Genomic DNA, 22,007 nt, shown 5'->3' on the forward strand with positions numbered 1-22,007 from the left:
CATTGAAGCTCTGCTGCTGCGCATACATTTCTTGACTCTGACAAGTGCTAGGCTGCATTTTATCCACATTGTGACGTGTCTTCTAGAATTCATTTTAAATATAAAGCCAACATAAAAGAAGTCCAAGCCCCCAGTGGAAAGAAGCTCTCTAGGTGAGCGTGGTGGCCCTGACACAGCTCAAATGGGTGCTCAGAACCCAGACAAAGAAAACACACAGAAAGAAGCAGCGTATTAGCCGGTTTAATTTATTTAAGAATCTTACAAAAAAAAAAAAGAAAGAAAAAAAAAACCAAACAAACCAGTAAAACGAAAATCGAAAGACACAACAACAAAAAACTAAATACAGAATTTGTTAGGCTTCATGGTTGATCGTTTTTACTTGCAAGGGTATAAACCTCGCTAAATGCAGCCAATACATTTTTATTGCATGAGACCCAATTTTTAAAGTTACAAATCAAAACGGTCGGAACAGTCGTTTCTGGACACTTGGTACTGTATTCCCACGGAAGGCTGAGGAAGCAGTGCAGTATCATCAGAACAGTGCGTACCCTTCATACACTGACGGACATTCAAAACAGAGTAGCAATATAAAAAGAGAGATTTTAAAAAAGAGAACAGAACGAAAACAACGAAAGAGTTTACATCCACCTTTGTTTCAAATTGTCTTTGGATTCCATCATATGTTGTCTCAAGATGCACCATGTCAGATTAATAAAGGAGGAAGATCTATGCCTACGTATAAAAGTATCCTTTGCTCAGCGGAGGTAGAACCTGGCAAAAGTTTTATTGCAGAGATACAGCGTACCTCTTCCCACCTCTCATGGTTGATGGTAGATACAAGTGGTTATTGAAAAATAACATCAGTAGTTTGCAAATTCAGTATAAACCATGAACAGGATGATTTTTTTTTCTGATGGCGGTGAGACTGCAATGTGCTACGTAGAAAAAAAGCTCTCTGCCCCATAAAGTGGAAGTCAGAAAGAAGGCTCAAGCTTCTTTATCCTCTTCAGTGCCACAAATACTATTACAGCAAGAAAGGCCCTCAGAGCAGGGTGGGTGGAAAAGCCAGAGAGTTCTCACTAAGAGGCCTGTGGACTGACCCTCAGCCCCAAGGAGGCCTGACCTACAAGTATCAAAGAGGACCAACGTTCCCAGGTGACACCCTTGCTCGACTCTGCACTATAAGGGTGTAGTCTTAGCCTGACGGTGTCCTGACAGCTGCTGCTGCAAACTACTCGGTTTGACTACTCCACAGGCGCCAGAGGAGGACGCCGGGCAGGACGGGTTGGGACAGAGATTCCCGCCGGAGTTTGACTCTGAAAGGCCATGTTTTATGACAAATTAGGTTCCTAAGACTTACCTAAATGCAGACAACTTTTAAATTTCAGTAAGTCTACCAAGTTCAGTAGTAACTAGTGAAACGTGTACATGAGTGAAAGGCCCAAGAAAATGCTCATGGCTATCTTTCCTGAAAGTTACCAAGGAACATTTTCTTAAAAGTGCAAAATCTGTAAGTAAAGATGCAACGTTTGCCTCCCAGGTGATGACCACCACCACTGTTGTGAGCCACCCCAGGCTCTGCCCTACTGGCAACGCTAATCCAGCTGTAAAGAACGCCTTGATCCAGCTCAGCAACTAGGTCTACAGCTAACTGAGTCAGGATCAATTCACCAGTTCACTGGTGGCGGGATGGCTCAGGGGACCTCACCAGCCATTCCCTCCACAGTTAACTATGTTACCCTCAGCACAGAATCAACCATTGAGCTGAAGGCTCATGGACGCCTCCACAGCAGTTGTGCTGCTCTATTCCAGAGGACAACTGTCCCTTAAAAGACACTAATGTCATCTATCAGCATGGACACCAGCATGTACTGGGCCTGTCTCTGCAGCTGCTATAAATATCCTTAACTGGTGGGAGCAGAAGTCTCCGATTATTATTTGTAGGCTGAAAGTACAGGCTCAACTTCTTAAAGAAACAGAAAATTTGCAGGAGCAGCAGCAGCAGCAGCAGCAGGCCATAAATCACTGTTCAGACCTGCAAGATTTTCCTCTCAGCCGGGAAGCCACAAGGATGAAGGATTTGGTGCAGGCCTGAAAACCTGCAAGGGTAGGAACAAGCCGGGTTTACTGAAGAGCTAAGTTTGATCCCAAATGCACTGAAGAAGTTAGAGGAGCTTAAAGGAAGTCTGGGGAAGAAATTTTTTAGGTGAAGACATCAGGCTCACTACAGCTTCCAAAGAGCAACATAAATGAGCATAACTAGTCATATAATGACAGTATCAGAAATTGCACTCAAGTACATTCCCCCCAATACAATGCATTGCACACAGTAAAAATTTGTAATAAAAATGCAAAACAATCAGGCATGTTGAAAAATATTAACACAAGACAGACATAGGAATTCTACAGTAAAGATGCAAAACCGAATTCTAAAGTATATGAACAAATTCAACTAAGAAGTTTTTCATACGTTTCTACATTAAAAAAAAAGATACATATATATGAAATATATATATATATATATGAAGCCCCCTAGGGAAGTCAAGAAAAGAATAAATAGGATTGAAGGGAGGAGGGAAAAGAAAAACAAGCGGGTGGGGTCCCAATTTACATGAGATATTTACATTCAGAATTCAGAAAGAACTCAACATTTCTATATATACACATTATGTACACATATATAAGTACAGCATAAAATTAGAAGGTAGGTTTTGGATTTCACCTCAAGTACGCAGAAAAAAATTACTAGCTAGCTCGAGTTGCAGGTATCTAGATGTGTTTCCTTCACTTACACGCCTTTAAAAGACACTGCCTTTGTATTAGACAACTGGCATCCAATGAGGACTTTCTACAAATGGTTTTTGCTCGCAGCTGTAGCCAAGACATGGGCTGCCTGCGGCATATTCCAGCAGCAAAGTGTGCGCGGGTGTGGTGTTGGCCAAGGAGACTCCAGATATAGGAAGGATAGTCAACAAATGCCCACCATTACTGGGATGCCTGCACTAACCAAACATCTGTTAACTGGATACCAGCCTAACAGCGACTCTTATGTAGCACCATTCTTAGAAACTATCAAATATCATTCAGGTACATTTTTTAAATGAGAGTATTCATTAGATAGGAACCTTTCGCTTAATACCTAATCAAGAAAAGGACCCAAGGGAAAACCACTCTTCCTCTGCTCCTACTTGCATATTGCGATGTATCAACCATTTCTAATCTATTGTCTTTTTTCCCTCCTGCTAAACTAGAAAGTGGAGGGCAGTAAGAAAGGTCCCATTATACAACTCTAAATGCTGCCTGGTACCCTTTCTCGTCATGCCTGTTAAGAGGTTGTTCTGATAGCATCACATGGAGATTAGCAAATGAATGCCCCAGGGGCTACAGCCAGAAAATCATGCCTCTAAAGTATTACATTCCCCTGGAGCTTGGTAATCTAGAACTTCTACCATTACAGATGAAGCAAAATAAAACTAAAAGGTTTACTGTTGCAACTCAAAAAGGCTCCTGAAGTGCTAACTGGACTGGAGTGACTACACATGTACATACGCACACTACTACACTGCTCTGGATGCAGGTTCTTGCTCACTTATATACAGATGTAAAGAAAAGATACTGAAGAGCGTATTGGCAATTTAGCAGCAAAAAGGGAAAACTGCTTAAGATATTTACTTTCTCATCAAGTTGTGTTTAAAAATACCTTATTAATACTTTTAGGAATTCATATCATGGATACCTATCTGGACCATCCCACTAAACTGCAGCTAGAGGCCTCGTGGTATGGAGGGTGCTAAATCAGGGGAACACAACCCCCCGGCCCCCCACACCACCTGAGCAGCTCTGGACTGGGAAAGTGGTTTTCAGTACCATCGGCACTGTAAACTCTGAAAACACTAACGTGATTTAATCAAATCTTTGTGCTCAGAGCCATATTGCTAAAAAGGGAAAAAAGGCATTACAGAGGCCAAATGGACTCACATCAGGTTCAAGGAGGCCCCTGGGTTCAGAAGTGGCATTCAGATCCTGAAACACAAGGACCTGTTTTACAGAAGTTAGCTGTTGTTGAGACTTGATTTTTTGACAGAGGAGGACCTTGAATGTTGGGTTTTCCTGTGTTGACCAACCTAAAACTTGCTGACTTGGATGAGGGCACAGTGTAAAGGTCATATGTTCACCTCCAGAGGGGAGGATGGGCAGCAGACTCCCAGTGCTCACGCGCACACACACCACGATGAGCGTGGGCACGTGGCACCTCAGCTCCCCATCCATTTACACGGTTGCCTTTCTGAGGTCTACTTTGAGAGTTTTCAGAGGCCTTATTTCTGAACTTTTTTAAAAAAAGCAAAACAAAGCTGTTCTACAAAGAACAGAACATACATATCCCCCTTTGTAACAAGACAGCTATTCCAAGAGCAAACATTACATCATGAATTGTGAGGGTCAACTAACTGCATGCTAAAGAATCCTCACACTGAAGCTGCTTGGAAAAAACCATAACCTACTAAAAAAGATACCCCCGCACACAAAAAAGGGAAGTTGGGCCATGCCTACAACAGGGAGTCTCTCTTCCCCAACCCTGCCACTGCATCTCACTAGAGGCAACAGCTTGTTCTGCACCCCTCCACAGCCCTACTTCACCTTGAGATGCTGATGGCAGCTGACTGGGCTCCGCATTTAAAAATGGAACTAACTGGGCAGCTCTGGTGCAGGTGGACACTTCTGCTCTTGGCTGCCAGGTGGGTCTAGTGGCCCTAATAAGGGACACTGGCTGATATTCACATGGATCAGTGCCTGAGATATAAGGACTAGACTGAGGATAAAAGTTGCATCCACTGGGCAAAATACACCAAAGAACAGAAATTATTCTCAATTTGTTCTTTTAGGCGTCTGGAATAAATAAATCCAAAGAAAGAAAACTTATGGTAAATGTGACATAACCAAACTCAGGTTTGAAGAACACAAGAGGATGATAACCCTAACTTTCCCATCACTTAGCATACATCTCACCTGACTCTGCAAGATGTTACAAAAGTTACAAAGGAGAACAGTTCAATTTGAGAAACATTCAAAATTACTATCATTTTACCCCTTCCTCAACACCATTTCAATTTTGAGGGGTAGCTTTTAAGCCAAAATATAAGGCTACCTGGAATGTTGAGCAACACGCAAGTTCTGCAGCACCCCCATCACAAACTACTTCTCAAGGTGGTGAGGACCTAAACAAGAGTCCACTTCTGGTTAGTATATTAACTTTTTATTTGACATCTATAAGACTGTGGTATCTTGCAGCTTTTGACCGGGTTTATACAATCTCGGTTTTTCAATAGTGCAACCTGTGCAAGCAAAAAAAAAAAAGGAAAGAAAAAATAAAAAAAGGAAACAAAAAGACCAATTGTCCCCTCACTTGTTTTTATAAACATCTATTATAGGCGAAACAAAACTTACCCATATTATAGATAAGTGTCTATTCACATTTGTACATTACCATTTTTAACAGCTTGTGATAAACTCTACAACGTCTTACAACACATTAAACAATATTCAAGTTACTGGGTAACAACAATAACAACAAGAAATAAACATACAGCAGAAGCCTCAAGTGTTTCCTCATTGTCTAGTTTACAACTCAAGTACGGTTTCCATTTTTAAGAGTGACAAAACAAATTAAGATAATGAAGTAAAAAAAAACAAAATAAAAAAAGATCGTTTGCAAGACGGAAGCCAATTTGTACTTTTCTAAAACTATCTTTAAGTTAAGAAAAATGTAATTTTAAGAAAAGCAGGCTTATAGCCATTTTTGCAGCACACATTAAGAATACTATTAATACATTAAAATTAACTTTTAAGAGTTTTATCACCAAAAAATGTATGTACTCATTACCTTGACAAGAAACCTGGGGCAGGAAGAATGGGACAAGGGGATTTCGCAGGGTGTGAAGCAATACCCAGGTATAAACACTATAAAAATGCAATAACCAATGCTGTACATCTACAAATGTTTCTCTCCGTTACTTGACTTCTGTGTTAATCTTGTTTACGCATGCTTTCAAAGACATGCACTGTCAGAACAAAAAATAGAAAAGAACCTGAATGCATGATATGCAACCTTCCATTTCATGCTTTAATAAACCTACTGTTTTAATAAGTTGGAAAAAGAAACCAATATATATTTTCTCTATTTATAGACTCAAAACACATGCACCCGGGGAAAAGTCCCACGGCAACGGCATGGGTGTACTGCGTTAACCCTGAGCACTGGATAACAGAAAAGTAAAGCCAGTTTGGGAAGTTCCAAGCATTTTTAAACCAATTATGGTTTGCAGCTTTTAACAAACTCACAAACAAACAAACAGACACACACGCGCACATACCCCTCTGCTCACCCAAAGTAAATAGCATACGGTAAGTACCATGGGAAAAGCACAAGGAAAGACATATGTACCACCATCGGCACTGCTGATTTTCAGTTTTGCTATCTATTCCAGGTTTGTCCTTATTCCCAAAAAATTAACTAGAGAGAGCACAACTGAAAAAAAATTATAATTCTTTGGAAACTGTCCCTGATTTTTATGCAAATGATATGCTTCAACAGCATTTCAGATACATCCATGTTGAAACCTGTCTGTTCTTATGCGTTGCTCAAATTGGTGATGCTCTGGGGGTGGCGCTGCTGCCAGAGCTGTTTCTGTTGGACCGCAAGCTGTTGAGACTGGTCTGAAGTTGACAGGAGATTTATAAGAGGAGACACACAATTTGCAGGAATGATCAAACCTGCAATCAGAAAACAAGAATTTATAAAGGTTGCATCCAATAGAAACCACACTGTGTTTTACAGCTTCACAGCAAATTCCAAATGAGGTATAATATTAAGTTTAGTGAACAAGACTCCATGCAAAAAGTAAATGAATACCTAATAACTGAACTGGCCCCTTCAAAAGTAGCCCGATTCCTCAGCAGCGTCACCACAAATACCTGAGCACATGCATGTGTCTAGTACGACACCATCTTCTTGGTGGTGCAACAGAAGGCCAAGTACAGTACCTTCCTATCTACTATCTTTGAAGCTCCACAAATGTATGCAAAGCACTGCCTTCTTTGGTGTGTACTAATGTACCAAAGAGACTACAGAATAGTGGCTGCAAATTCAAATGTGTACTGAAACAGTAACTTCTAAGCGGCAAGTCAGCAAACTGGAGAGGATACACATCCTGGGTAAGGGAATTTAACTCCTGTTATGTGGCAATAGGGGCTCAATGTTCCAAGCTTCTGTTGGTTTTTTGTTGTTGTTTGTGTTTTGTTTTGGTTTTTTTTTTAAATAGAAATCCAGTCTTTTGATTTTTAAAAGTTGGCAACTAACTCAATTAAAATCTTGCAACCAAAAATACTTGAGGATCAAAAAAAATGTTCATGGACTGACTGACCCACAGGCTACCAACATGCAACCCATGATACACAGAAAGACTGTTGCAAAAGAAACAAAGACAATGTGATAGGGAAAGTGCAATAACTGGGTGGATTCCTGTGAAGCCTGTCATTGTGGGAACAGTGGGAGTGGCTAGCCTGGTCTCCCCTGCTCCCTGCAGGACTCCAGTCCATCCTCTGTGCACAGTGGCTCTGAGTTCCATAGTCTCAATGTGGCTCAATGAACATAAAGTGGTAGACTGCAGAGAATCCTTAGTCTTCACACCAGGGAGCCTGCATAGACGTCGACAGTGAGTAAGGGGAACAAGAGCACTGAGGGCAGCACAAAATAACAACCACAGCAGAACTTCAGCCAGAACTAACCATGTCCATTCCAAAAGCTTAACTACTGTTTATCCTTTTCAGAAAATAATATAAAGCAAGCTCTACCCCACTACTGGAATAGATAGATGCTAAGATTCTAAGATGTTAGAAGCAATATAAGAAAAAAACATGATCTGATTTTTTTTTCTCACAGCTCAAACCAAAAAAAAAAAAAAAAAGATAAGACTCACCTACAATCCGCTGTCCATCCTCTGTTCTTAGCCGAACTATCTGCATTTTCACATTTGTGCCGCTGACAGATGCGAGAACACCCTCAACTTTTGTCCAGACACTCAGCACTGAGCCACATAATACATAGTACGTGCGGCAGCGAAGCCCTATTTCACAAACTAATCCCAAGCTGGCTTTTTTGCAGTTGCCACGCCTAGGATAGATAATAGGGAAAAAAATAAGTATATGTGCAGGCACGCACACACGCACATGCATGCATGCACACACACACACACAAAATGAGGCCTACAAGCTTTACCCAAATTTCAAATGGAAAATGCTGTACCGTCATTTACCTTTACTGATAGTTTTGTAGATTGCAATCCTTTTGACATATTGCATTATCCTGTCCGATTTAAGGTACCACTACTGATTTAAAATTACAGTTATTTCTGGGGTCTGACTCCCTATAAAAGGGCTGATTTATTGGTTTTGATATCCATTTAGGCATCTGTCATTTTAATATTCATTAGTTTACTGTATTAATGCCAGTGTATCAAATAATCCTGCCAGTTATTTCTATAGTATTAAACTACCAATATATGGTTCTAAATCACATAAGTGGAAAAGGCCTCAGCAAATACACGAAATCTTGCTCACATCAAAGCAAATTTATCTACCTACATATGTCTAAATAAAAACCTAGCTAACATTCATCTATATCCTGTATCCCTTTTCAAAAAGTGGGCCAGACACTCTGCTTCCCATCCCCTAGAATGAACACAATGGCTGGAGGACACTTCTGCCCAGCCTAGCAGCACAGCAGGAGCAGCTCCTGGGAGCAACAAAAGTTTTCTAGTTCTCTTAACTAGCTGAGGCATCTCTGTGGTTTCCTAGAAGTTCCCAAGCCTTAAAAATAAAACTGATTTGGGAGACCAACAAAAAACAAAAAAACAAAGAGGAATGAGAAAATAAAGGAACAGAAGGAAGGAGAAAGAAAAAAAAAAAGATAGTTAAGTCCATGCTGACAGACAAGAGCTGGCTGCAAGTAACAAAGCATCAGTGAAGAGCAGAGGGGAGACCTAAAACAGTGCATGGTCCAAAGAATTCCAACAAGTACCTCTGAAGAAACAACACCAAGCAATTTATAATCCGCTTGTGTACTTACAGGGACAGGTAGCTAAAGAATGAAGGGGTGTTTAAATTAAATCTTGATTATACTTTGGAATATTTGGTGAGAAAAATGAAAACTAACCAATAAGCATGAGTACAAGTATCTGCAGATGAATTATACTGATCTAACCAGTGGACCAGGGCATCATCAGAGACCACCTGTGAAAATAAGACAAAAATTCAGTTGAAACTGTATTGTTTTAAACAAACTGGTTGCCTAATTTGGTCTCTAAAGCCAACTTAAAAATCACCTTTATATAGAGAACCTGGTCTTTACTACTATTTGCTTTTATCTGAGTGCTATTCATAAAGCTTTGCCATGAGGTTTCTCCTGTGTAATGAAGATTTCAAATAGCTAACTTAATTATAACTATTTTCAAGTGAAAATAATAGTAATATAAGGCAATACTAACAACAAAATAACAATATAGTAAAGTTAGGAAAAACAGACATTCACTGTTTTTCTAGAAATCACTACAAAATATAAACAGCAGTTCACAATAAAACCAAGAGTTGGTGGGAAGAAATTTCAATCTTGTACATCCTCCGTTTATTTAAAAAATTCTAATTTTTGTAGTTAGCACTGTAGAAGCTTCCTTTTCTGACAACATAAGCTGTTTCAAATAATCATCTTTAAGTTTCCTAATGGTTGATAACAGTAAGACTGGGATATTAATTTAACAAGATTTGATAAAACTTTTTCTGAAAACAATTTTCCAGTAATCAAACAGGAAAAACTGACAAAATAATTTACATATATACATATACAGAGCTGCAATATATTATTATAAAATAAGTATTTATATATAACATCACATACAAATGGAAAAATACCTTCTTATATTTCTTTTTTAGATCAGCATAAATTTCCAATTTGAGCTGTTTCCCAGTATTTGGTCTATAAACTAAGAAAAGCTTCTTTTTAGGATTTACTTCTTTAACTAAGATGGCAGTTTTCTTGTTGTTTCTTATCTATTTAAAAAAAAAAAAACGGTGAGAAAATATAAAGATTCAATACTGACTGCACAATTTAAGACAGGCTTGTTTTTTGTACCATCACATTAGCAAATCTAATCCTCTGAAAGATGATAATGCCAAATGAGTATGTAAATACAGAACTGTGTGAAAGGATAACACCTGCTGTGTAATCAAGCTGAACAAGGTCTCACCAAAGTGAAGGCTAACAGACCTTAACTCTGAGGCAAGATATTCTTTAGAAATTATGTTGAATAAGACTTAAAGCACAAGGTCCAGACAATTTTGCTTCTTCTAGTCCATGAAACTGGACTCACAGCATAAACAGACTCAGAGATATGTGAGGCAGGAATCTAGGTAGTGGGCAGGAAGGGTCTTCACAGGAGGTAATTTTACCTCTACTATATGTTACTCTCCTTCAAGTTACAATGAAATATAACCTTCAGGATAATGATTTTCATCACCCACAGTCCTCTGAATTCATCTACTCCATCAGTGCTACAACCTATTCCTATAGTTGTGTGAGGGTACCATATCACATAAACTATCACAAGTTGTAAACAGTAATGCTATAACAGGAGAAAGCCAAATGCTGAACAAATAATACATAAATATGATGCATAAGTAGAAGATGATGATGCATTAGATAAACAACGGAACTTATTCTTACACTGATAAAAGAAAAGGACTTAATCTTTTACTTTTCTCTTCACGGATATTAAAGACCCTTTTTGTCTTTTACTTGTTCAAATGATCTGAAACATTGTTTATAATAATTACTGCAAAGTCTACAAAATAGTTAAGTGAAAAGTACATTTAAAAATTTTTCTCAGCTGATGTGAAATACTCTAACAATACTTTAAGGCAGTGTTTAAAGCATATAACACTGTGATCTATCTTGACAGAGTCATGTTAATTCATTACAATTACAAAATGAATCATCACACTACAGTGGAATTAGAAGTGATTCTGACATGGCTTTCCTAATGTCAACACATGTTAAACACACTGCAAGTCATATTTGCTTGTTGCTGAAGAGGTTCAACAAAATAGGCTACATCTTCCTGGGAGGATGTCTCTTCCAAGGCCCTCACTCTTCACATCCAGCTTCCGGCGGCCATGCAGAGAGCAAGAAAGGACAACTTTACCACATCCTTTCACTCAAGGGAAACTGGTGGGGATCAGCATTTTCATCAAAATTTACCAGTGCTTCAATTATGGCAATAATTTCAAATGAAAAGATATAACCAATATCCTATATGGACCAATCAAAATCCCATCCAAGGCTTCAAGAGAAATCTGAATAAAATCTGGTGCACTGTATCAACATCTTGGTTATGATGCTATACTATAGTTTTGTAAAATGTCACCATTAGGAAAACTGGTATACAAGGAATTTTTCTGTATTATTTCTTATAACCTCCTGAGAATCTACAATAACCTCAATAAGATTTTCACACACACACACACACACACACACACAACTAGGAGCCAGATCCAGTGTGAGAGCTCTGCTATTGAATCAGGGACCAGTAAACCAGGCTTATGGACCAAAGGTGGCCTGAGGCCCCTACGCTTAAGAACAGTTTAAGGAAGGGAGAGTTTCTTAGAAAGGAAGGGAAAAAAATCCACAAAGAACAGTCAGCAGAGACCATATATGCCCTGCAAAACTTACTTACTACTTGACCCCTGACATAAAAAGTATAGGGATTCCTGCTCTAGAGAGCTTATTTATGGTTTCACCCTGCCTGTGGCATCATTATATTTGGTCTCCTTTACACATTTACTTCTTGAACCAGGTCTTCATTTACAGTTGGTCACTCCATAAAGGGGTTGGCCAAAAAGTTCGTCTGGGTTTTCCGTATCATCTTAAGTAAAAACTGGAACGAACTTTTTTGTCCAACTCAACATTCGCAAATAATAAGCAAAATGTGCTATATACATCCAATGGAATATTCGTCACAAAAAGGAATGAAGTTCTGACACAGGCTACAACATGGATGAACTCTGAAAACATTATGCTGAGTGAAAGAAGCCAGACACAAATGTCACATATTACATGATTCCACTTATATGAGGTACCAAGATATGCAAATTCTTAGAGATAGAAAATAGATCAGAGGTTTTCAGAGGCTAAGGAAAGCTATTGTTAATGGTGATGGTTGCACAACACAGTGAATATAACTAATGACACTAAATCATACACTTTAAAATGGATAAAATGGCACACTTTGCTATATATTATGCCATAATTTAAAAAAATTAACAATGCAATATGCCAAAAATCATTAAATTATACACTTAAGTGAGTGAACTGTACGGTATGTGAATTATATCTCAATAAAGCTGTTAAAGAAAAAGAAAGAGACAAAAAGAATTCAAGAGAAAATAAATATTAAAGGCAAGCAAAGATCTAATGTATGGATAAAAGAAGTCTAGTAAAGGAGAAATTTAAGGAATAGAATACTAAAAACTTTACAAATGACAGTAATTAAAAAAACCTTCTAAGATAAAGATTTGAAACTACATATTGAAAGAGCATATCACACCTGAGAATACGGACCAAGAATGACTAATACCAGGATATACACTAATAAAATTACCAAACTTTAAAGAATCCTCTGGGCATACAGGCACAAAAGAACAACTAAATTAAAAAGGGAAAGAAAACCATAAAACTTTAACAGCAACTCTACCTTACAAGAATAAGCAGTAGCATCTTTAAGATATTCAAGAAAAGAAAATGTGAACTAAAGACTTCATGTCTGGTTAAAACCGTCTTTCAAGTACAAAAGCATGAACTTATTAGCATGTAAGAACTCAGGGAGTAATGTTTCCATAAGCCCTTCTTGAGACTCTACTACAGAACGGGCTTCAGACAAAACAACTAGAGAGAGATTAACCTAAGGACTACTGAGTGGTGAGCTTTAAATATAAATTAATTACCTGTAGAACTAAGATTAAGGGTTAAAAGAAGAGTATATTATATAATTGCCATATGCTGACACGCAGAAATAGTGTAACTTTTTTAAAGAGCATGGGGGAAACATATGCAAAAAAGTTGTTTTTAAAAAAATTATCTTCAGGAATATTGGGGTATATCATCCATGGTATTTTATCATCTTGTGCACCCTGAAGAACAGGGATTATTAGTGTGGAAAAAAGAAGACAAAAATATCAGAGAAGAGGTGAGATTAAAATTCCATAGTTTTGATCAGGACAAATAAATATGCATTCGTGTGTGTAGATGTATATGTCTAAATGTAAATATGTACACACACACACCCCCCCTCCTTAGCTCTGTCCACAGGCAAATACTAAACCAACAAATGTAGTTACACTAATAACTGAAAACTGAATCCTGAAGACATAAAGCATTATTATGACCAAAGAAGGTCACTCACTATATTATGGGAAAGAAGGGCTCAATTTACTAAGAACGTGTACTTTTTTTTTTTGGTTGCAGCACACAGTATGCGGAATCTTAGTTCCCCGACCAGGGACTGAACTCGTGCCCCTTGCAGTGGAAGCATGGAATCTTAACCACTGGACCACCAGGGAAGCCACCAAGTATGTAATAATTTAAAACTTGCATTTAATAATATTCCTCAAAATGTATTAAATAAAAATGTATCACAATTACAATGATAAATTATCAACATAGAGAAAGCTAAATACAACTGGAAAATCAGCACAAAGCAAACGGATAATTACAACGCTGGCAATGAAAAACACATTACATATCTTAACAATTAGCATTTAAAGGAAACAAGTCTTACTTGCAATGACAAATAAAAGCCATCATCTGGTCCTGTCAGCTCAGCCCAAATCTTGGTAGCTTCCTCCCAGGACATTCCCCTCTCCACACTTATCTGTTAAAAATAATAAAAATAATAAAATTTACACTCAGTTCTGAGAATGCTTATCAGCAAAGGACATACTTGAATGTGCACATTTTCTAAACGTACTGTGTATAATTCTACATGGCCAGAGGTTGAATATCCTGGAGTCAGAAACTTCTTAACATCACTTTTCCTCACTTTTTCATCTCCAGAACCAAGATCTTGAACAAGAAAAACCAACATGTAAGTATAAAAAGAACATTTCATCAAGAATACACATGACGTTTTAAAAATTTCCCAACTTACCTAAGATTCCCATATCATATCTTCCATTTTTTTTGGCATTTTGAACAACTGCAGTAAGTGTGTCTGCAAAATACTGAAATAATGCATTCTGCTGATGCACTTCCATGCCCAAAATTCTATTCAAGAATTTTCCTATGTTGTTATAATCTGCAATGACAAGATTATACAAAAGAGTTAATGCATTTAAATGGCAGTTTAAAAAATTTATTCATCTCAGCCTAGTTCAAGTCTCACTTTCTCCTCTAAAGTCTTCCCTCACAATTCTTGTACTGTTCCTAGAACAGGGCTATACTTTGACCACTTCTGCGTCTAGCAATTAGCACAACTATACTACATGCTCAAAAGATGTTTGCCAAATTGAATTTCTGCATCTTCAACTTCACTTACTGAAAGTATGAAAACAATTTAGCACAAGAGAATGTTTGTTTTCCAACATTAAGTCTTAACTCGTAAAGTTTTAAGTGCTGTAAGTCAGCGAAGCTCAACTGACTTGAGCCAATAAATTTGGCGACACAAGTAGAATGCCCTGGAGCTTTGCAAAATTACCAAAGTCTGAGCTCCTGCCCTGGCTTCAGCACTTCTTAAAAGCTCAACAGCTGATCACATATGCAACCTGGTTCAAGAACTGCTGCTATGTAGAGAATAGAGATTTAATTTCTTGAATAAACACAGGAGCAAAAACCACACAGAATGCTTTACGAAGACTGAGACCTACAGACTTGAGGCTTCCCCTTCAAGCTGGCAAAAGCATAAACAACAAAACGGGCTAGGGGCTTCCCTGGTGGCACAGTGGTTATGAATCTGCCTGCCAATACAGGGGACATGGGTTCGAGCCCTGGTCTGGGAAGATCCCACATACTGTGGGGCAACTAAGCCTGTGAGCTACAACTACTGAGTCTGCGCTCTAGAGCCTGAGAGCCACAACTACGGAGCCCATGTGCCACAACTACTGAAGCCCACACGCCTAGAGCCTGTGCTCTAGATGAGAAGCCACCGCAATGAGAAGCCCACACACCGCAACAAAGAGTAGTCCCCACTCACCACAACTAGAGAAAACCCGCGCACAGCAACAAAGACCCAATGAAGCCAAAAATAAATAAGTAAATAACTAAATACATAAATAAGGGGCTACAATGATACAGCAACAGTTATGTATATATACGAAACTCATACCATTACCTTTATCTAGAGTAAGAATTCCCGAACGATCTTCTACATTTATCAGGCCAACTCCTATCAGTCCTTGCCGAACATCTACAATAAAACAAATTTATAAAACAACCTTATAGTCCAAATAACTCAATGAGCTGTTACCTGACTAATTAAACTAGATTAAGCTCTAACATATAAGACACAGTCTATGTATCTTCCATAGTTCATATTAGCTGAATTAAATGGAACCCATAGCCCCTAAAGATCTTTAGGAACTTCAAAGTCCTAGAGTACTCAAACCTCACATTATATTTTTTCACTAAAATGTCATATCTTTCCAATAACAATCTTTGGCAGTGGAGATCCTTGGCTGTGAAGCTATCACCCAAAGAATCTAAACAATTTTGAACATACAGCAGGATACTAATTAAATAACTATGTAAAGAAGGAAATAATCATACTTTCTTCCCAAATGTTACCTATCAGTATCGACAAGGTGATACAAAAGATAAGCAACATGTATAATAGTCATGTTTTGAATTATGTTTCTAAGAGGACAGTTTATAAAACTTTAAAAATACTGGTGTCCAGGCTCCAACCCAGACTAACATAATAAGGGTTTAAGAAAGAGAAAAGGGTCAATAGGAAGCATAATTATATCCTATTTACACGTATATTTAATCAGCTAGACTGCTACATACTCAAAATGTTTAGATTCTGCAGGTAACAACTCTGTAGCCAAAGAGCACCAATGCAAAAAATCCTCATTTTGGGAACCCACCCTATGGGAGGAAATTACCTGAACAGAAGGATAGCCGCTATAATTCCAAGCACTGTTTGTGATGCAAAAAAATGAAAACCACTTGAATATCAATAAGGGAGTAACTGAAGAAACTGTTACATAAGCTAGATGTAGAATACACAACTGTTAAAAAAAAGTGTTAGTGCTATAGCTATTGACTTGTAAGGGATGTCTGTGATGTATTAAGTGAGAAAAGTACATTCCAAGTAATATTAACAACATTTCTTTTAAAAAGCTCTGTGTTTAGACAAACATGGAGAGAGGTGTGTTAAGGATGCCCTGTCATCCTGTTCGACTGTCAGCATTTGTAACCTCAGCAGGTTGAGGGCAGTAGGCAGTATAGGCTGTTAAGGAGAGGGTATGGGCTCCTCATTATTCACTTTTAGATTGTTTTCATTACTTATAATGAATAAACAACATGTAATATTTTAGAATTAGAAATAAATTGGGGAGCTGTTTTTGACAATCACTCCAATGATCCAACAAAAAGAAAGTAAGAGGGAAGGAAAGGGAGAGGGAGAAAAAGAACAGGGCCAAGGCTTTACTGGTTTTTTGCTTTGTTAGATGCCGTCAGCCATTATAAGCACCCTGCCAGCTATGTCAATATGGACTGTTACCAACACTAAACACTGGCTCAACTGGAAAGGACGTCCTAGTGAAAAATACTAACTCTACAACTATAAAGTTCCAGATACCTTACATCTAGTTATTTTACAAAATATTTTCATAGTTTCCTGAACTACTAAAATCACCCAGACTACTAATATTTATGGGGTAAAAATCTATTCCACAGACTTGCAAGATACATCTAAGAATTTCTATACCACTACTTAGGACTTTTTTTAAATATAAAAATTCCCAAATATACACAAATGTAAAGAGAATATGCTATGAACCACATGTACTCATCACTCAATTTTAACAACTGTTAATATATGGCCAATTCTGTTTTATCTACACCCCCCACTGCCCTCCACAGATTATTTACCTAGATACTTTAAATTTTAAAAGCTATTTAGCACATTTTCAAATTAATCTAACAAAACTATTTTTCCTCTAGTAATCTAGTATTAAACAACATGCAAACTCTGACAAGAATAAAAACACTTCACCTGAATGAAATTTAATAAATCTAGTGCTTATTGTAAGAGGTCAATTTAGGTGTCTGGTAACCACCAATTTCTAAACTTTATACATTTTATGTCCAAAGAAAACTAAAAGCAGCAGCACATTAGAATGACTTTTAGTACCTTCTTATCAATACTCATTTTCCTTTGTTATGATTATTTTAAAAAGTTACCTTTAAAGAATTCTCCAGGATAGTCTGGAGGTGGTGATACCATAGGAGAATCTAGGTTTACAATGGATTTCATGACAATTTCTAAAGCATTTCTTCCATACTGCAATAAAAACCAAATAAATTTAACCAGTTTCAGCATTTGGACACTCCTCAATCACATGACCAAGTGAATGCTATAAAAACTATTACTGTAGCGAAGAGTCAAAAATACCAGGACTCAATTATCTTTACATACATTTTACACTGCCTAGTGCCTCACTCACACCTTTGTACACAGCAGGCATTCAATAAACAACTTTCTTTACTTCTGGGAACTCACACTTGATTCATCCACAAGTATTTATTATAATCCTATTTTCCAACAGGAATTAGAAGATGATTATATTGCACACTTGATCACCAAAGATTTAACTCTTATGCATCTTACAGGAATCCATGATTTTACAGCAAAACTATAAGGGCTTTTGACAAACCATAAGATAACGTTAAGTTTTAAACAGCAACCACTTTCCCTTTCTGTTCCTTACAGACACCATATACTGACACAATTTTTCACAGATACTGAAAGCTGAAACGTACCTTATTATCAAAGTTGAACCTGCTCAGATCTCTAGATTCTGTTGCTCTTCTGTCTCCATGTGTAAGTGCGCCCTATCCAAACATAAAATTTCCAATCAAGGCATAGAAGACAGGTAACACACATCATCTTTTACACACATCAATATAATTCAAAAACTTACCAAACTCTCAAGTCTTTTAGCAACAATAGATGCAAATCTTTGTTCTCCTGCCAATTCAGAAATCAGAAAGACGTATTCGGGAGCAGTAACTTGGTTTGACCTATGAGTTCGTCCTGTAATGACATTAAAAAAAAGAAAATCAGTGATTTTGTTCACCAGATACTAGTATTCTCAGATCTATTCCTAGCAATTAACAGTAAGCTGGTATCCAGAAATTTTTAAACCAGAGGAAAAATGAAAGAATGTAACAATTACCCTAACTCCCCCAAAAGATACAAAATCAAAAATACTGACTTGGACAACATCCCTATTCAGAACAATACTCCCCCTTACAAGGGAACAGAAACTGCCATGAAACTGTTAAATGATAAATACATCATTAATGCTGCCCCAGTCTGGCTGACCACAATGTTGCTGATGCACAGCTGCGCTGGATTCTCCCAAAACTGTTGTTTTTTTAAACCACCAGGTGACAGGGACATGAAGATGGAAGGGAAAGGAGGAGAAATGTGCCCTCAGTGAAGCCACTGGGGGTTGAAAAAGACATCAAGTGGCAGTTGCTCTAACACGGATAACATACATCCCTTGGAGGTTTACAATGAAGACATTCCTCAGCAGCCCCATTCTTGAAAGTAACGCCAGAAAGCCCTACTGCAGGTCTCTTACAGCTTTCAAAACAGCTACAAAATAAATTCATGGTGCGCTCTATATTTTAAGATCTATGCAATACACAAGCATCTCCAAAATATACACATATGTCTAGTTTTAATATGGCTAACAAAATATTTCCCCAGTAATTCCTGGCTATGAAGTGAAATTCAGTGCAGGAACTTACCAAATTGCTGAATTGCTCTATCAGCACTCCACGGTAATTCCAGAGTCATATGAACTCTTCGCCTTTGATTTTTAGCTCTCCTATCTGCTTGTAATGAAATACCTGAGCTGGCAGCTTCTGAGATGATAGCAATATTCTGTATCGAATATAAGGAGAAAAAACAAAAGATCACTTCTGCACAAAGACCAGCAGGGAAATGTCTACCAGTACATATTCTTCTTTACTTTTTAAATTATACAACCCTCAATTCTAGCTGTACATGGTTACACAGACACCCAGAATCAAGATTATATCTGTCAGTCTCCTTACAGCTAAGTGTGGCACACTCCAGCCAGCAGGTCACATGAACAACATGCAGGAAATGTCCCAAAATTGAAGATATGCCCTTCTCCTCTTTTTTTCCTCTCTGCTGGCTGAAATGTAGAGGTGTATGACTGAATGTGAAATAGCTGTCTTGGAATATGGAGGTAACTTGGAAATGGAAGCTGCACATTAAAGGAACAAGACAGAAGAGAACTAGTTTTCAAGGGGCCATACCAGTCCTGGTCTACCTACTCAACCTTGTACATGAGAGAAATGAACTTCCACTCTGTTTTAGTCAACATGATTTTGGATTTTGTCACTTAACAGCAAATCTGATCCAACTAATAGAATTCCTAATGCATACATGCCTAAATTACTAATGAAACAAGTACATAAAATAACTGATGACACCTCTATCTATAATCTTTAAAATATGTAACAAGAGCTTTCAAATACATTTAAAAGACAACTTCGATAATGGTAATAACTATCATCTATTCTCTAGTTGCAGAAGCAAAAATATTTTTGAAATACAAAGCAAAATATGGATAAAGAGATAAGATTTTATTCTACCCCTTTTAGATTAAGGAAGCAGGTTGAAGTGGTACTCCTGCCTATTTTTTAGCAATCTCATCCGCAAACGCTTGTAGCAATTCCGACTAGACGGAGGAAGAACTGATTTGACAATGTGAAAATTGATGAAGTTTATTTAACAATAAAAGCATACGGAAAGGGCCTCTGAAGGCAACCACAAACTCTGCAGTGGTCAGTTTACGCAAGTGCAACCTACAGCCATTCAGAGTAAATTGTCCTAATAGAAGATGGCAGAGCAAGACAAGAAACAGCAAAACCAAAGGATCCTAGTAATCTGGGCATGCTTAAATATATTTCTAGACTCAAAATTACACTGACACTAGGGTGTAGCATCGTAGTGCCACTGAGATGACCTGAGAGAACCCAATAATTTAATATTCTGATTTAACACCTCAAAAGGCTCCAAAGCTATCAAGAGCTACATCTAATTCTGTGCACAAAATACTTACCACATTTAATTTATAAGAAAATAATAAAAACATAAAATGTTCCATGATTATATGTAATTACCTAAAAAAACCAGGGTAACAACATTCAACAGACATGATTTATACCTTATCTCCATCCATAAATCTTTGTTTTTCCGTGATATTTAGTATTTCCACAGGGACATCAAGTTCGGATCTTGACTCATAAGATATACTTCCATCATCATTGCTGACAACCCTTCCCTTGCGGCCAGTCATCTGCAAAGCCAAACACTGTCACTTACAATTACGGTATCTAACCATAGTGCATGAAACTCAGGACTCCCTCAGAGAAACCTAGTGGGAGGTGAAAGGGATAATAAAGCCAACATGTACTGTGCAACCTGTCCTGCACCAGGCACTGTGGGAGAAAGAACATTGCAACACAGTGCCTGGTTCTGAAAAGTTCAAATTCCAGTGGAGAAAACACACATGCCTCAATGACAACAAAGGCTGCATGACAGGTGCAATAACAGAGATGTGTGTCTTGGGGCAGATACTCAAGATACTAGGGGCAGGAATTGGCTTGTTCTAGGATGACAACCGGAGTTAGAGCAAGGGTTCTAAGATCTAAGAGAGGACGTGAGACAATTATATGACAATACCAAATATATCACTCATTCTAAAGGGTTTAAAAGTGGGAAAAAAAATTACCTAGAAGAAACACAGCCCTGATCAAGTCATATTTACCTCAGCAACATTCTCGGGGCCACCGAGTTCATCAATAAGTTCATCCAGGGTATTAGGAGGGAGGTCTTCAGCTAATTTTTCTAGTTTATCAAGTAGGTCTTTCTTCATCTGCTGGGCCCTTTCCACAGCATCCTGACTTGTTATAAGGCTACTATTGCTGTTGGTGTTACTGTTAGCTAGATAAAGTATATTTGTCAAAAATCAGTACAAAGTTTACACTTTAAATATATGCAGTTTATTGTATGTCAATTGCATCTCAATAAAAGTTCTTAAAAAAAAACAAACCACTAGTCTAAAAAAAAAAAAATCAGTACAAAGTTTAAATATTTGTTTTGTTTAAAAGTACATTTCAAGGACTTCCATGGTGGCGCGGTGGTTAAGAATCCACTGCCAACACAGGGGCACAGGTTCAAGCCCTGCTCTGGGAAGATCCCACATGCCACAGAGCAACTAAGCCCATGCACCACCACTACTGAGCCTGTGCTCTAGAGACCTCCAGCCACAACTACTGAGCCCACTTGCTGCAACTACTGAAGCCCGCACACGTAGAGCCCATGTTCCGCAACAAGAGAAGCCTGCACACCACAACGAAGAGTAGCCCCCACTCGCCGCAACTAGAGAAAGCCCGCACACTGCAACGAAGACCCAACACAGCCAAAAATGAATGAACAAATAACAAATAAATATTTGAAGAAAAAAAAAACTACATTTCCGGGGACTTCCCTGGTGGTGCAGTGGTTAAGAATCCACCTGCCAAAGCAGGGAACACGGGTTTGATCCCTGGTCAGGGAACTAAGATCCCATGTGCTGTGAGCAACTAAGCCTGAGTGCCACAACTACTAAGCCTATACTCTAGAGCCCTCGAGCCACAA

General features: G+C 38.1%; 1 protein-coding gene across 4 annotated transcripts in view; it reads right to left on the bottom strand.

Moving 5' to 3' along the window:
* Positions 1 to 935: 935 nt before the first annotated feature.
* The window catches only part of SBNO1 (strawberry notch homolog 1), a 55,035-nt gene continuing 33,963 nt past the window's right edge, over positions 936 to 22,007 (bottom strand). For all 4 annotated transcript variants that reach the window (XM_057744664.1, XM_057744663.1, XM_057744662.1 and 1 more), the window contains exons 19-32: positions 21,136 to 21,311; positions 20,533 to 20,664; positions 19,082 to 19,217; positions 18,247 to 18,359; positions 18,086 to 18,157; positions 17,507 to 17,606; positions 15,432 to 15,506; positions 14,253 to 14,399; positions 14,073 to 14,167; positions 13,884 to 13,976; positions 9,964 to 10,101; positions 9,212 to 9,288; positions 7,977 to 8,170; positions 936 to 6,771 (exon numbers count right to left, since the gene is read on the bottom strand). In XM_057744664.1, the coding sequence (XP_057600647.1) occupies positions 6,629 to 6,771; positions 7,977 to 8,170; positions 9,212 to 9,288; positions 9,964 to 10,101; positions 13,884 to 13,976; positions 14,073 to 14,167; positions 14,253 to 14,399; positions 15,432 to 15,506; positions 17,507 to 17,606; positions 18,086 to 18,157; positions 18,247 to 18,359; positions 19,082 to 19,217; positions 20,533 to 20,664; positions 21,136 to 21,311 (1,691 nt within the window). In that variant the 3' untranslated portion in view covers positions 936 to 6,628. The remainder of the gene's footprint in view (positions 6,772 to 7,976; positions 8,171 to 9,211; positions 9,289 to 9,963; positions 10,102 to 13,883; positions 13,977 to 14,072; positions 14,168 to 14,252; positions 14,400 to 15,431; positions 15,507 to 17,506; positions 17,607 to 18,085; positions 18,158 to 18,246; positions 18,360 to 19,081; positions 19,218 to 20,532; positions 20,665 to 21,135; positions 21,312 to 22,007) is intronic.

The sequence above is a fragment of the Hippopotamus amphibius genome, chromosome 8 (assembly GCF_030028045.1).
Source record: "Hippopotamus amphibius kiboko isolate mHipAmp2 chromosome 8, mHipAmp2.hap2, whole genome shotgun sequence".
NCBI lineage: Eukaryota > Metazoa > Chordata > Mammalia > Artiodactyla > Hippopotamidae > Hippopotamus > Hippopotamus amphibius.